The 16,813-nt window shown below is 50.4% G+C and overlaps 1 protein-coding gene across 2 annotated transcripts in view; it reads right to left on the bottom strand.

Moving 5' to 3' along the window:
* The window catches only part of RPS6KA4 (ribosomal protein S6 kinase A4), a 47,828-nt gene extending 32,731 nt beyond the window's left edge, over positions 1–15,097 (bottom strand). The window contains exons 1-4 of one of the 2 annotated variants that reach the window (XM_029614805.1): positions 14,600–15,097; positions 2,634–2,705; positions 322–540; positions 68–183 (exon numbers count right to left, since the gene is read on the bottom strand). In XM_029614805.1, coding sequence (XP_029470665.1) covers positions 68–183; positions 322–540; positions 2,634–2,705; positions 14,600–14,666 — 474 coding nt within the window. In that variant the 5' untranslated portion in view covers positions 14,667–15,097. Of the gene's footprint in view, positions 1–67; positions 184–321; positions 541–2,633; positions 2,706–6,339; positions 6,498–14,599 lie in introns of those variants that run through there. The other variant, XM_029614806.1, reaches the window with a different exon arrangement.
* Between the last annotated feature and the right edge of the window lie 1,716 nt (positions 15,098–16,813).

The raw sequence follows: 16,813 nt of genomic DNA, 5'->3' as shown, positions 1-16,813 counted from the left end.
ACTGCCACAGCGAGAGCTGGGACTGCCCTAGAGGTTTCACCCCTTCCACTCCTCACCCCTGTCTCACCCGGTGCAGGTGCTCCAGGGCCAGGATTATCTCCCCGATGTAGATCCGGACCTCGTCCTCTGAGAAGTGATCTCTCTGGTAGAGGTGTGTGAACATCTCCCCCCCACTGACGTAATCTGAGAAAAGGGGAGGAGAAGTCAGGTCAGGTGGTCACCTCATGGCTCCTCACCCAGGATGTGGGTGGGAGACGGGCAAACACAGGATGAGGTGCAGCATGAAAGTGGGGAAGGGAGTGGAGAGATGGTGCCCCTTACCCAGGATGAGGTGCAGCTTGGCGTGAGTCTGGAAGGCGTAGTGCAGCGTGACGAGAAACGGAGACTGACGGATGTGCTCCAGCACCAGGCGCTCCGTCTTGGTGTGCTCTGTGGTCTTCGCTTTCTGCACAATGGCAGCTTTTTTCAGCACCTTCATTGCATACAGTTTCCCCGAGTCATGGCCTGTTGTCTTCCGCACCAGGAACACCTTCCCATACGCTGAGGGGAGAGAGAGCGTGTCAGTGTATGGATGCACCAGAGAGAAGGACACGCAGAACATGGGGTACGCCAGAGAGAAGGACACGCAGAACACGGGGTACACCAGAGAGGAGGACACGCAGAACACGGGGTACGCCAGAGAGGAGGACACGCAGAACATGGGGTACACCAGAGAGAAAGACACGGAGAACACGGGGTACGCCAGAGAGGAGGACACGCAGAACACGGGGTACGCCAGAGAGAAGGACACGCAGAACATGGGGTACGCCAGAGAGAAGGACACGCAGAACATGGGGTACGCCAGAGAGAAGGACACGCAGAACACGGGGTACACCAGAGAGAAAGACACGCAGAACACGGGGTACGCCAGAGAGAAAGGACACGCAGAACACGGGGTACGCCAGAGAGAGGACACGCAGAACACGGGGTACGCCAGAGAGGAGGACACGCAGAACACGGAGTACGCCAGAGAGAAGGACACGCAGAACACGGGGTACGCCAGAGAGGAGGACACGTGGAACACGGGGTACGCCAGAGAGAAGGACACGGAGAACACGGGGTACGCCAGAGAGAAAGACATGGAGAACATGGGGTACGCCAGAGAGAAAGACATGGAGAACACGGGGTACGCCAGAGAGAAAGGACACGCAGAACACGGGGTACGCCAGAGAGAAAGACATGGAGAACATGGGGTACGCCAGAGAGAAAGGACACGCAGAACACGGGGTACGCCAGAGAGAAAGGACACGCAGAACATGGGGTACGCCAGAGAAAACGGAGAGTGGGGCAAAGGCCCATGAATTATGTAAGAAATCCCAGGGACACTCATTCTCAGGGCCTTAGGTCATACTCCCACCCCCACATTCATTCTTAGTACTCTGCCCCCCACATTCATACTCCCACCCCCCACATTCACTCCCAGTACTCTAAACCCCCCCCCACACATTCACTCCCAGTACTCTAACCCCCCCCACACATTCACTCCCAGTACTATCATCCCCCTCACATTCATATTCCCACCCCCACATTCACTCCCAGTACTCTAACCCCCCCCCCATTCACTCCCAGTACTCTACCCCCCCACATTCATACTCCCCCCCCCCACATTCACTCCCAGTACTCTAACCCCCCCCCCCACATTCACTCCCAGTACTCTACCCCCCCACATTCATACTCCCCCCTCACATTCACTCCCAGTACTCTACCCCCCCCCCCACATTCACTCCCAGTACTCTACCCCCCCCCACATTCACTCCCAGTACTATCATCCCCCTCACATTCATATTCCCACCCCCCACATTCACTCCCAGTACTCTACTCCCCCACATTCATACTCCCCCCTCACATTCACTCCCAGTACTATCATCCCCCTCACATTCATATTCCCACCCCCCACATTCACTCCCAGTACTCTACTCCCCCACATTCATACTCCCCCCCCACATTCACTCCCCAGTACTATCATCCCCCCTCACATTCATATTCCCACCCCCACATTCACTCCCAGTACTCTACTCCCCCACATTCATACTCCCCCCCCTCACATTCACTCCCACTATCATCCCCCTCCCATTCATATTCCCACCCCCCCACATTCACTCCCAGTACTCTACTACTACCTCTACCCCCCCACATTCATACTCCCCCCTCACATTCACTCCCAGTACTCTACCCCCCCCCCACATTCACTCCCAGTACTCTACCCCCCCCCCCCACATTCACTCCCAGTGCTCTCATCCCCACATTCACTCCCAGTACTCTCACACCCCCCCCCACATTCATATTCCCACCCCCCACATTCACTCCCAGTACTCCCACCCCTCACATTCAGTCTCAATACCCCCAATATTCACCCTACCCCTTACTCATCCCAATCCATGGGGCACATACAGTGACCACAGAACATACAACATACAGGCCTCATATCAAGTCCTGTGGGCTGCGTTCAGTGAACCACCGACACACACTTAAGTAAACCTGCCAACCACCTGCTCATGGCCAGAACTTAAGGACAAAAGTCCCCCCTCCTCCACTTCTGGTTTCTCAGGGACAGACCACCCCCTCCCCCCGCCCAACCCAGCCCCCCATCTCACCTCCAGTTCCCAGGACCTTTATCAGCTCAAAGTTCTCCATGCCAACCTTCTCCTCATGTCCCGTCAGGTTTGCTGCAGGAGGGAAAAACGCAGAGCGTAAAGTCTGAGTTCCATTCCCAGCCTTGGCTAGGAGTACAGAGATTAAGAGGTCATTCCGGTTCCTGCTCCCTGGGCTGGGAGCGCTGCAGAGGTCTGCAGACCCGGGTTCCAGTCCCGGCTCTGGCTCCTCTCAGCCTGGACTGTACCTGCTCACACCTGGACAGGTCAGAACTGTGCGTTGCTCTTAGGGTGACATCTTGTGGTCAGCAAAAGATCAGAATGGGAAGACTGCATCAGGCATTCACGGTAACAGAGTAAATGATTGCAGATAGAGATCCAAAGGCCCAGCCAGTCTGCCCAGCAAAACGTTTAGGGTTGTAACTGTCGTTCTCTGCCAGACTTGCTCTAAATAAGGAACAAGGGGCATAGGAGAAAGGGGGATAATACTGGGAGCCGTGCAGGATGACTTCCCGATGAGGATCAGACACTAGATAAGGGAAGAGGCCCTGAATAAGGTGGCAGCGCTACTGTTTCTCATGCTCTGACTGTTCCCCTTCCCCGATCCTTAAAATCCAAAATTTCCACCCCTAAGTCGTCCTGGAATTCTCAAGCATCTTCATCGGGATGGGGTTAAGCACCACCTGAGGGGGTCTGGAATCTGCCTCCTGCATCCACATTCCCTGACCTCCGACTGCCCGCCCACAGACAGCACCAAACATTACAATTTGGATTGCACTCCAAATCTGAAAACATATTCCAAGCACTGATGGGAGAAACAAGCAGAGAGAAAGAGAGAGACCCACACACACTGAAGAGGGTGCCAGCGTAGGGGTTTGTGAGTGTGTGGGGGGGAGGTGCATTTTCCTCCCACCCTCTCCTGCTGTAACCTGGACTCGGGCTGATTGTGTAACAGGCTCTGACTCATCTCTCCACGTGTAACAAGTCACCTTCTTCTAGGGAAAGCCTTACGAAACATCGGGCTGGGGTGACCCAGATTCCAGGAGGAAGAGCGGAAGAGCTCTTCCCTATGTCTGCACGCTATACTGGGAGGGCCCAGAAATGCCAGAAACTCCGGCAAAATGCAGGGAGTGCTGGGGCTGAAAATACCAGAGGAGACTCCGGCAAAATGCAGGGAGTGCTGGGGCTGAAAATACCAGAGGAGACTCCGGCAAAATGCAGAGAGCGCAGGGCTGAAAGTACCAGAGGAATCTCCAGCAAAATGCAGGAAGTGCAGGGGCTGAAAATACCAGAGGAATCTCCAGCAAAATGCAGGGCATGCAGGGGCTGAAAATACCAGAGGAGACTCTGGTAAAATGCAGGGAGTGCAGGGGCTGAAAATACCAGAGGAGACTCCGGCAAAATGCAGAGAGCGCAGGGCTGAAAGTACCAGAGGAATCTCCAGCAAAATGCAGGAAGTGCAGGGGCTGAAAATACCAGAGGAGACTCCGGCAAAATGCAGGGAGTGCAGGGGCTGAAAATACCAGAGAAATCTCCGGCAAAATGCAGGGAGTGCAGGGGCTGAAAATAGCAGCGGGCAGTTAGGGTGTGAGTGTGTCTTGTGTTGTGGAGAAGAGGTGCTCATACCTTTCGTGGGAGGGAAAATGATAGCAACAAAGGCAGGGATCCCTGATGGAGAAAAAAAAAAAAAAAGGGCGTCAAGGGGCCTGATCTAGGAGACATCCCTCTTGCGTTGCTCAATCATAGAACCCGTAACCACCTAGGCAAGTCATCCGGGGGGAAGGGTAGACAGGAAAGAGCTGCTGAAATGAATTTAAAGCTAAGTAAGCAACCAGGGCGGACCCTATTTCAGTCAGGTGCTAGGAGTTCGCAGCAGGTGAGTCTCGGATATGTACAAAGACGAGAGCTCTGTGCTAATGTGCGTACAGACTATAACACAAACACCCGACGCCTCTTATAGAAAGAGCTTTACATATTCTAGGGTACGGACAGCCAGTTACAAAGATGTAAACACACAAAAGCAACATACTTTTTACATGTGTATATCGTGGTGCATGGAGCAAAGTGCATGCAGAGATAACATTCTGTCCTCATTCGCAGGGCCGTCTCTCTGTTCCACTGAATACAACACCATGTATCATTGTATCTGTATAATCCACGCACTTTATTACAATTTATCAACCACGTTTTTGAAGAAACGTACTCAAGGTGGGGTACATCAGGTTAGACTAGAGCGGTGACTGCTACGGCCTTACATTAGAGAAGAGGTGGGCGCAATGCACAGGAACTCCTTCGCACTGGACTGGGAGCGGGACAGACTACAGCAGAGACGGAGCAAACGCAAGCCACACACACCCTATGAGGTACAGAAATCTAGAGACAAATGAAACACATAATAGAGGCCTATCATGGTGATAGGCAATAAATAGATATTATATGTAAATATGTGCACAAACACGGTATAAAACAGCAACCTCGTCCCCCTGGCACAAGGCATACGGGACTGGAACCCGGAGTCTGGCAGGGTTTGCCGTCACCCCTCTTCAAGGCCTGGCAGAAGAGCCACGGTGTCATCAATTTTGGGCCACGGAGTTAATTCTGAATTAGGCATAAGTCTTCTGGAAGGAAGCTGCAGAGGGCAGGGGCAGCTGCTGTCGCCAAGGCCTACTGGCCTGGTGTCAGACCGTCTGACCTCTCCCAGGTGAGGGGGGGGGGGGTGCTATGGGGAGGTCCCCGAGGAGGGAGGACAGGAGGCCTGCCTGTTCTTCGGGTAACCCGGAGAGCCCCCGATATCAGGGCTGGGGCTTTAAATCTGGCCTTGTACGGCACCCATAGCTAGGAAGGTTTGTGCAGGATGGGGTGTGGCACGATAAGAGCCTCCCGTTCTGGTGCTGCGGCATTTGTAGTAGTTGTAGGCGCTTCCTTTCCACACTGGTATTGCATAACACATTACAGAAGTAACAATGCAATGGCATGGATTACTGTGGCCATGCTTGCTTGCTCAATGTAGTGTACACATTGCCTGTACCTGTCTTATACTGCATGTGTGTGTCTGTATTTAATACACACAGAATGCTAAGTGTGGTAAGAGATGGCATAGACAGTGTGAAATAGACGTATATAGAAGCAATTGATACACGCTACGGCCCAAGAGTAAACATATACACATTACCAATGCTGTGTACAGCCACAGTTAAATCCATATACACTGAGAGAGCGTGTTATCCATACATAGCTACATACATGCACACCCAGTCCTAGGTTGCATGTGAACAGTGTTGAGCATGTACATGAAGAGCATGTTACATTAACAGACTGTATATCGCACCTTAGATTTCAAGAGGCCTCTGCTACCTTGTAATGGGTATATAGATTTAAGTCGGTGTATGTTTACTCTTGGGCTATAGCCTATATCACGCTCTCTGTGCTGTCTCTCACCATGCAGAGCACTCTCTCAGGCCGATACAGTGCAGTGCGTTTTCGGCGCACGTCTATTACCTCTTATGCTGTAAGGGGTTTAGCGCACGCGTTAAATTCTGAGCATCCGTTTTCCTAACCCATGGCTGTCAGTGGGTTCGGAAACTGACGCCGGTAAAATTGAGCGTCGGTTGTTGGAACCCGCCGACAGCCACCTCTATGCAAATAAGGAGGTGCTAGGGAGGCACTATTGTCCCTAGCGCCCTCTTATTAACGCGACCCCGGTGCTTACCGTGGGTGAGCCGGTGTTGCACGGTCACGGTGCCGCCGTCCCCTTCCTTCCTCCGCCCCGTCCCCCATGACTCCGGTTCGGACTCCGGTTCCGTCAGGCTCCGGGCTTTCCCTCGCCTGCGGTTCAGTGGCGGACGGGGCAGAAACCCGCGGACATACCAGCAGCCTCGAACGGGACCCGATCTCGATCAAGAGCTGTCAAATCCCCCGCCGCTCCCGCGCTCTCAGCTTCTCGCTCTCCGGGGCGGGGACCTCCCACCCTCCTCAACACAGAGTGCCCGCTCTCCCACGAGTCTTACGGTATTAGCCTGTGTGTGTATATCTGTCTAACCTGTCTCTTAAATATAGACACTCACATGTAACATTGTTACATGCATTACAACACATATACAGGTAATGTATATACTATAGTGAAAAGGTGAGAATAGGCCTCTTGAAATCTAACTTGACATACATACAGTCGTGTGTGTTATGGTTGTTACTGCTTTTGATTTTTATGATTTTAATCATGTGTCTACACTTGTACATTTTATTTTGTGTTTAGAAATGTTTGGTTTTGTATGTTTTTGTGCTATATGTCAAACTGTATACCACTTAGTACAATGTATATGATTTAAGCAGTTTATAAAAAACTGTTAAATAAATAAACAGGCGCATTCTCCTAGAAAAATATATTACATACACACAGAAGCTAAGTCTAAATATACACATTACTCAAATGTATATAGAATTAGAGCATATACATAGTATTAGATATATATGCCATGCTAGATTAGATAGTTATAGTACACACTGTGTGTGTTACAGTGTTAGATATATACACACAGTGCCAGAACCTATATAGCATTATACCACACACATAAACATACAGATCCCTGTGCTGGAAAGTTACAATGTGACACACACATACACACACCCACCTAACCCACACTACCACACTGGAAGGTCGCAGTGTGACACAAATACATACATTCCCATGCTAGAGGGTCACAGTATGACATACACACACACAGACATACATATATACACACACACACATCCAAGCTGGAAGGGTATAATATGACACACACACACACTGCTGGAAGGTTACAGTGTGACACAAATATACACAGATCCCCATACTGGAAGGTTAAGGTGTGACACACACATCCCCGTGCTGGAAAATTACAATGTGATATACACACACACAGAGCTGGAAGATTACAGGGTGACACACATACACACTGGAATTTTACAGTGACCCTCTAGCATGGGGATGTATGTATTTGTGTACACACATCCCTGTACTGGAAGGTTACAGTGTGACACACACATCCCTGTGCTGGAAAATTACAATGTGATATACACACACACAGAGCTGGAAGATTACAGGGTGACACACATACACACTGGAATTTTACAGTGACCCTCTAGCATGGGGATGTATGTATTTGTGTACACACATCCCTGTACTGGAAGGTTACAGTGTGACACACACATCCCTGTGCTGGAAAATTACAATGTGATATACACACACACACAAACAGAGCTGGAAGATTACACGGTGACACACATACACACATCCCTGTACTGGAAGGTTACAATGGGACACATACACTGTTCTAGAGGGTTACAATGTGACACAAACACTGTTCTGCAAGATTTACAGGGTGACACGCACATCCCTATGCTGGATGGTTAAACATACACATCATGCTGGAAGGTTACAGTGTGACAGACACACACACACTGTGCTGGAAGGTTACAGTGAGAGACACACATACACATCCCTGTGCTGGAAGTTATCAGTGTAACATACACACACAAATCTCTGTGCTGGAAGGTTACAATGAGACACACACACACACAACACACATCCCTGTGCTGGAAGGATACAGTGAGACACACACATCCCCATGCTGGAAGGTTAGTGTGACACATGTACACACATCCCCATGCTGGAAGGTTACAGAGACACACACACATCATGCTGGAAGGTTACAGTGTGACAAGCACACATCCTTGTGCTGGAAGTTTACAGTGAGACACACACATCCCCATGATGGAAGGATACCGTGAGACACACAGACACACACATCCCCATACTGGAAGGTTAGTGTGACACATGTACACACATCCCCATGCTGGAAGGTTACAGAGAGACACACACACATCATGCTGGAAGGTTACAGTGTGACAAGCACACATCCTTGTGCTGGAATTTTACAGTGACACACACACAACACACATCCCTGTGCTGGAAGGATACAGTGAGACACACATATCCCCACGCTGGAAGGATACAGTGAGACACACACATCCCCATGCTGGAAGGTTAGTGGGACACATGCACACACATCCCCATGCTGGAAGGTTACAGTGAGACACTCACACACATATCCCTATGCTGGAAAGTTACAGTGAGACACACACACACACACACACACATCATGCTGGAAGGTTACAGAGACACACACACCATGCTGGAAGGTTACAGTGTGACAAGCACACATCCTTGTGCTGGAATTTTACAGTGAGACACACGCACAACACACATCTCCGTGCTGGAAGGTTACAGTGAGACACAAACACAAATCCTGATGCTGGAAGGTTACAGTGTGACACACATACCATGCTGGAAGGTTACAGTGAGACACAAACACCACTCCTGATGCTGGAAGGTTACAGTGTGACACACAGATACCATGCTGGAAGGTTACAGTGTGCCACACACACATCCCTGTGCCAGAAGGTTACATCAAGACACACAAACACTCAAATACACACAACCCCATGCTGGAAGGTTACAGTGAGACTCACAGACGCGCACAAACACACACACACCATGCTGGAAGGTTACAGTGTGTCGTACACACACATCCCTATGCCAGAAGGTTACAGTGAGACACACAAACACACACACCATGCTGGAAGGTTACAGTATGTCATACACACACACCCCTAAGCTGGAAGGTTACAGTGAGGCACACACACACATCCCTGTGCTGGAAGGATACAGTGAGAGACACACACACACACAAATCCCTGTGCTGGGAGGATACAGTGAGACACACATCCCTGTGCTGGAAGGATACAGTGAGACACACAGACACACATCCCCATGCTGGAAGGATACAGTGAGACACACACATATTCCTATGCTGGAAAGTTACAGTGAGACACACACACACATCATGCTGGAAAGTTACAGTGAGACACACACACACACACCATGATGGAAGGTTACAATGTGTCATACACACACATCCCTATGCCGGAAGGTTACAGTGAGATACACAAACACACACACACCATGCTAGAAGGTTACAGTGTGACACGCACACACCTCCGTACTGGAAGGTTATAGTGAGACACACACATCTCCGTGCTGGAAGGTTACAGTGAGACACACACACATCCCCATGCTGGAAAGTTATAGTGAGACACACACACATCCCCAAGCTGGAAGGTTACAGTGAGACACACACCCCCCCCACACACACACACATCCCTGTTTTGGAAAGTTATAGTGAGACACACACACACACCATGCTAGAAGGTTACAGTGAGACACACACATATATCCCCGTGCTGGAAGATTACAGTGTGACACACAGACACCATGCTGGAAGGTTACAGTGTGCCACACACACATCCCTGTTCCAGAAGGTTACATCGAGACACACAAACACCCACACATCCCCATGCTGGAAGGTTACAGTGAGACACACAGACTCGCACAAACACACACACACACCATGCTAGAAGGTTACAATGTGTCATACACACACATCCCTATGCCGGAAGGATACAGTGAGACACACAAACACACACACCATGCTGGAAGGTTATAGTGTGTCATACACACATCCCGGTGCTGGAAGGATACAGTGAGACACACGCATCCCTGTGCTGGGAGGATACAGTGAGACACTCATGCACATATTCCTATGCGGGAAAGTTACAGTGAGACACTCACACACATATCCCTATGCGGGAAAGTTACAGTGAGACACTCACACAAATCATGCTGAAAGGTTACAGTGAGACACACACACATTCTTGTGCTGGAAGGTTACAGTGTGACACACACACACCATGCTGGAGGGTTACAGTGTGTCATACACACACATCCCTATGCCGGATGGTTACAGTGAGACACAGAAACACACACACACCATGCTGGAAGGTTACAGTGTGTCATACACACACATCCCTATGCCGGAAGGTTACAGTGAGACACACAAACACACACCATGATGGAAGGTTACAGTGTGTCATACACACACATCCCTATGCCGGAAGGTTACAGTGACATACACAAACACACACACCATGATGGAAGGTTACAGTGTGTCATACACACACATCCCTGTGCCGGAAGGTTACAGTGAGACACACAAACACACACACACCTTGATGGAAGGTTACAGTGTGTCATACACGCACATTCCTGTGCCGGAAGGTTACAGTGAGACACACAAACACACACACACCATGATGGAAGGTTACAGTGTGTCATACACGCACATTCCTGTACCGGAAGGTTACAGTGAGACACACAAACACACACCATGATGGAAGGTTACAGTGTGTCATACACACATATCCCTATGCCGGAAGGTTACAGTGAGATACACAAACACACACACACACCATGATGGAAGGTTACAGTGTGTCATACACACACATCCCTGTGCCGGAAGGTTACAGTGAGACACACAAACACACACACACCATGATGGAAGTTTACAGTGTGTCATACACACACATGCCTATGCCGGAAGGTTACAGTGAGACACACAAACCATGATGGAAGGTTACAATGTGTCATACACACACATCCCTGTGCCGGAAGGTTACAGTGAGACACACAAACACACACACACCATGATGGACGGTTACAGTGAGACACACAACACACACACACACCATGATGGAAGGTTATAATGTGTCATACACACACATCCCTATGCCGGATCGTTACAGTGAGACACACAAACCATGATGGAAGGTTACAATGTGTCACACACACACATGCCTATGCCGGAAGGTTACAGTGAGACACACAAACACACACACACCATGATAGAAGGTTACAGTGTGTCATACACACACATCCCTATGCCGGATGGTTACAGTGAGACACACAAACACACACACACCATGATGGAAGGTTACAATGTGTCATACACACACATCCCTATGCCGGAAGGTTACAGTGAAACACACAAACACACACACACCATGATGGAAGTTTACAGTGTATCATACACACACATCCCTATGCCGGAAGGTTACAGTGAAACACACAAACACACACACACACACACCATGTTGGAAGGTTACAGTGTGTCATACACACACATCCCTATGCCGGAAGGTTACAGTGAGAGACACAAACACACACACACACACACACACACACCATGATGGAAGGTGACAGTGTGTCATACACACACATCCCTATGCCGGAAGGTTACAGTGAGACACACAAACACACATACACCCTGATGGAAGGTTATAGTGTGTCATACACACACATGCCTTTGCCGGAAGGTTACAGTGAGACACACAAACACACACACTCTCTGATGGAAGGTTACAATGTGTCATACACACACATCCCTATGCCGGATGGTTACAGTGAGACACACAAACACACACACACCATGATGGAAGGTTACAATGTGTCATACACACACATCCCTATGCCGGAAGGTTACAGTGAGAGACACAAACACACACACACACCATGATGGAAGGTTACAGTGTGTCATACACACACATCCCTATGCCGGAAGGTTACAGTGAGACACACAAACACACATACACCCTGATGGAAGGTTATAGTGTGTCATACACACACATGCCTATGCCGGAAGGTTACAGTGAGACACACAAACACACACACACCATGATGGAAGGTTACAATGTGTCATACACACACATCCCTATGCCGGAAGGTTACAGTGAAACACACAAACACACACACACACACACCATGTTGGAAGGTTACAGTGTGTCATACACACACATCCCTATGCCGGAAGGTTACAGTGAGAGACACAAACACACACACACACACACACACCATGATGGAAAGTTACAGTGTGTCATACACACACATCCCTATGCCGGAAGGTTACAGTGAGACACACAAACACTCACACACCATGATGGAAGGTTATAGTGTGTCATACACACACATGCCTATGCCGGAAGGTTACAGTGAGACACACAAACACACACACACCATGATGGAAGGTTACAATGTGTCATACACACACATCCCTATGCCGGATGGTTACAGTGAGACACACAAACACACACACACCATGATGGAAGGTTACAATGTGTCATACACACACATCCCTATGCCGGAAGGTTACAGTGAGAGACACAAACACACACACACACACCATGATGGAAGGTTACAGTGTGTCATACACACACATCCCTATGCCGGAAGGTTACAGTGAGACACACAAACACTCACACACCATGATGGAAGGTTACAGTGTGTCATACACACACATGCCTATGCCGGAAGGTTACAGTGAGACACACAAACACACATACACCCTGATGGAAGGTTATAGTGTGTCATACACACACATCCCTATGCCGGAAGGTTACAGTGAGACATACAACACACCATGCTAGAAGGTTACAGTGTATCATACACACACATCCCTATGCCGGAAGGTTACAGTAAGACACACAAACACACACACACACACACACACCATGATGGAAGGTTACAATGTGTCATACACACACATCTCTATGCCGGAAGGTTACAGTGAAACACACAAACACACACACCATGATGGAAGGTTACAATGTGTCATACACACACATCCCTATGCCGGAAGGTTACAGTGAAACACACACACACCATGATGGAAGGTTACAGTGTATCATAAACACACATCCATATGCCGGAAGGTTACAGTGAGACACACAAACACACACACACCATGATGGAAGGTTACAATGTGTCATACACACAGATCCCTATGCCGGATGGTTACAGTGAGACACACAAACACACAGACACCATGATGGAAGGTTACAATGTGTCATACACACACATCCCTATGCCGGAAGGTTACAGTGAGACATACAACACACCATGCTAGAAGGTTACAGTGTATCATACACACACATCCCTATGCCGGATGGTTACAGTGAGACACACAAACACACACACACCATGATGGAAGGTTACATTGTATCATACACACACATCCCTATGCCGGAAGGTTACAGTGAGACACACACACACACACACACCATGATGGAAGGTTACATTGTATCATACACACACATCCCTATGCCGGAAGGTTACAGTGAGACACACACACACACACACACCATGATGGAAGGTTACATTGTATCATACACACACATCCCTATGCCGGAAGGTTACAGTGAGACACACACACACACACCATGATGGAAGGTTACAGTGTGTCATACACACACATCTCTATGCCGGAAGGTTACAGTGAGACACACACACACACACACACACCATGATGGAAGGTTACAGTGTGTCATACACACACATCCCTGTGCCGGAAGGTTACAGTGAGACACACACACACACACACCATGATGGAAGGTTACAGTGTGTCATACACACACATCCCTATGCCGGAAGGTTACAGTGAGACACACACACACACACACACCATGATGGAAGGTTACATTGTATCATACACACACATCCCTATGCCGGAAGGTTACAGTGAGACACACACACACACACCATGATGGAAGGTTACAGTGTGTCATACACACACATCTCTATGCCGGAAGGTTACAGTGAGACACACACACACACACACACACCATGATGGAAGGTTACAGTGTGTCATACACACACATCCCTGTGCCGGAAGGTTACAGTGAGACACACACACACACACACCATGCTGGAAGGTTACAGTGTGTCATACACACACATCTCTATGCCGGAAGGTTACAGTGAGACACACAAACACACACCATGATGGAAGGTTACAGTGTGTCATACACACACATCCCTGTGCCGGAAGGTTACAGTGAGACACACACACACCATGATGGAAGGTTACAGTGTGTCATACACACACATCTCTATGCCAGAAGGTTACAGTGAGACAGACACACACACACACACACACACACACACACACACACACACACCCCATGCTAGAAGGTTACGATATATACTTGGCCTTAGATACATCCCCGGTGCGTTATCTGTATCCACAGCCCGATCCGGTGCTTACCGTGGGTGAGCCGGTGTTGCACGGTCACGGTGCCGCCGTCCCCTTCCTCCTCCGCCCCGTCCCCCATGACTCCGGTTCGGACTCCGGTTCCGTCAGGCTCCGGGCTTTCCCTCGCCTGCGGCTCAGTGGCGGACGGGGCAGGAACCCGCGGACATACCCGCAGCCCCGAAGGGGACCCGATCTCGACCCGGAGCTGTCAAATCCCCCGCCGCTCCCGCGCTCTCGGCTTCTCGCTCTCCGGGGCGGGGACCTCCCGCCCTCCCCAGCCCGGAACCAGAGCGCGGGCGGGGCTGCGACTACGGGGGCCGGCGAGGACCAGAGAGGGAGGGGGAGACCGCCCGCGGTGAGGCGGAGACGCCGGGGGAGGCAGGGACGGGAGAGGAGGGCGAAGGACAGGATTGAAAGGGAAAGGGACAAGAGGGCAGGGGAATAGGAAAGGAGGAAGGCAAAACAGAGGCGGAGAGAGCTGGAGGGCAGGGACAGGGAAGAGGAAGTGAGAGAGGGAAAGCAGAAGAGAGCTGGGGTAGGCAGGAACAGGAGGGACGGGGAGGATCACGGAAGGAGCTGATGGAGGAAGGAGGAGTGCATGGATTGGAAAAGAGGGAGGGAGAGGAGAGGAAAGAGAAGAGTGAGGATAGTGGGAGGATGGTGAAAAGGAACAGAGACAGAGAGGAAGGAGAGAGCAGAGAGGGGAGGGAAGAAGCGGGATCAACGGAGGGGAAATGGCCAAGGGATTCTCCTCTATTTTCTGTTTCTTGGTCCATTCAGTCCCTACCACTCTCTCCAATATTGAGCTTTCCCTTTCATCTTTCCTGTCCTTCAGTCCTCATTCTATCTCCCACTCTCTCCTCTCTCCCCTGACTCCTCCTCCGGTCTTCTCTCCACTCTTTCACCCACTCTAATAGCCATTTCCCCCCCCCCCCCCCCCCCGCACTCTCCCTATCCCCATCCTTCATCAGCCCCTTTTCTTCTGTCTCACCAGCATCCCTTTCCCTCCTTCATCTCCTCCGCCCCCCCCCCCCTTTCCACTCTGCCATCTCCTCCCAGACCTGTCCCTTTTCTCTCTCCCTCTCCATGACCCCCTTGTCCACCCTTTCAAGCCCTCCTGGTCCCTTTGCACCATCTCTCCATCCTGCCCTACCTTCCTGCGCTCTGTCTCACAGCCCTAGCCCAGGCAGCACACCCCCTACTCACACCTCCACCCAATTGTCCAGTCCCTGCGCCCCCCCCCCCCCAATCCTGAGTCCCTGCTCTCCCCCCCCCCCCATCCCCGGGCCCGCACCGCAGCAGAGCTCGCACCCTTCTCCCTTGGCCTCTTTTCCTTTAACCACCCTCCTTGTCTGTTTCGGCTCAGAGCAGCAGAGATGCGGTGGCAGCTGCTCCTAAGGCACTTGGCTCTTCTGCTGCTGCTGCCAGCTCCTCTTTCCAGCTCTCTGCGGGGTGGCCTCTCTCACAGGTTGTCTGTCTGGCAGCTCCTGCTCTCCTTTTTTTTTTATCGGGCTCCCACTGCCAGCCCTCACGCTTTCTCTGTTTCCGTGTCACAGCTCGGTAACTCTCCCTGCCCCTCTCTGGCACCCACCGCCCCATGCTAAGCAGAGTTGCAGGACGTGAGGGTGGCGCTTGTGCGCAGGGCCAGGCGAGGTTCAGCTCGGCCAGGCTCTCTGGGCTTGGAGCCGGTGAGGGCAGGGTGTTCTGTGCCAAGCCAAAGATGTTGTTTTTTTTCATATGCTACTTTCTGGCAGGGGTGCCAAGGGACCCCACCTTTAGAGAGCACATTTCTAGTGCCTTGTATCTGTATAGGGCTTCTAGGCCCAATCCCCCATTTCCTGCCATGGTAAATTCTGCAGCATATTTACATAAATTTACATTACTTGGGGGGGGGGGGGGGTCACAGGGAAGGTCATTTTTTAAATCCAGTGGCTCAATTGCAGGCCCAGGGGCATTTAACTATCCCCAGACCCACAACTGAATTTTTGGGGTTGGTCAGTGGACTTTGCCTCTGCTTTATGGCAGGTGCCCAGTCTGTGTGATAAGTCTCACGCATGTATTTCAAAATGAAATTCCCCACCTATTGTCTGCTGACTTCACCCTCCCCTGACCTGCAAGGGGGATGGCAGCTTTGAAGGGTGATTGTATTTTGGTAACTGCTCAGTTACCTGGCTAAAATCATTTGAAAACTGCTCTCAGTGAATATAAAATGTCAATTAAAACACT

Source organism: Rhinatrema bivittatum, chromosome 8 (genome assembly GCF_901001135.1).
Source record: "Rhinatrema bivittatum chromosome 8, aRhiBiv1.1, whole genome shotgun sequence".
In the NCBI taxonomy this organism is placed as follows: domain Eukaryota; kingdom Metazoa; phylum Chordata; class Amphibia; order Gymnophiona; family Rhinatrematidae; genus Rhinatrema; species Rhinatrema bivittatum.
Note: the sequence above shows the minus strand (reverse complement) of the source record. Positions and strands in the feature narration are given on the sequence as shown.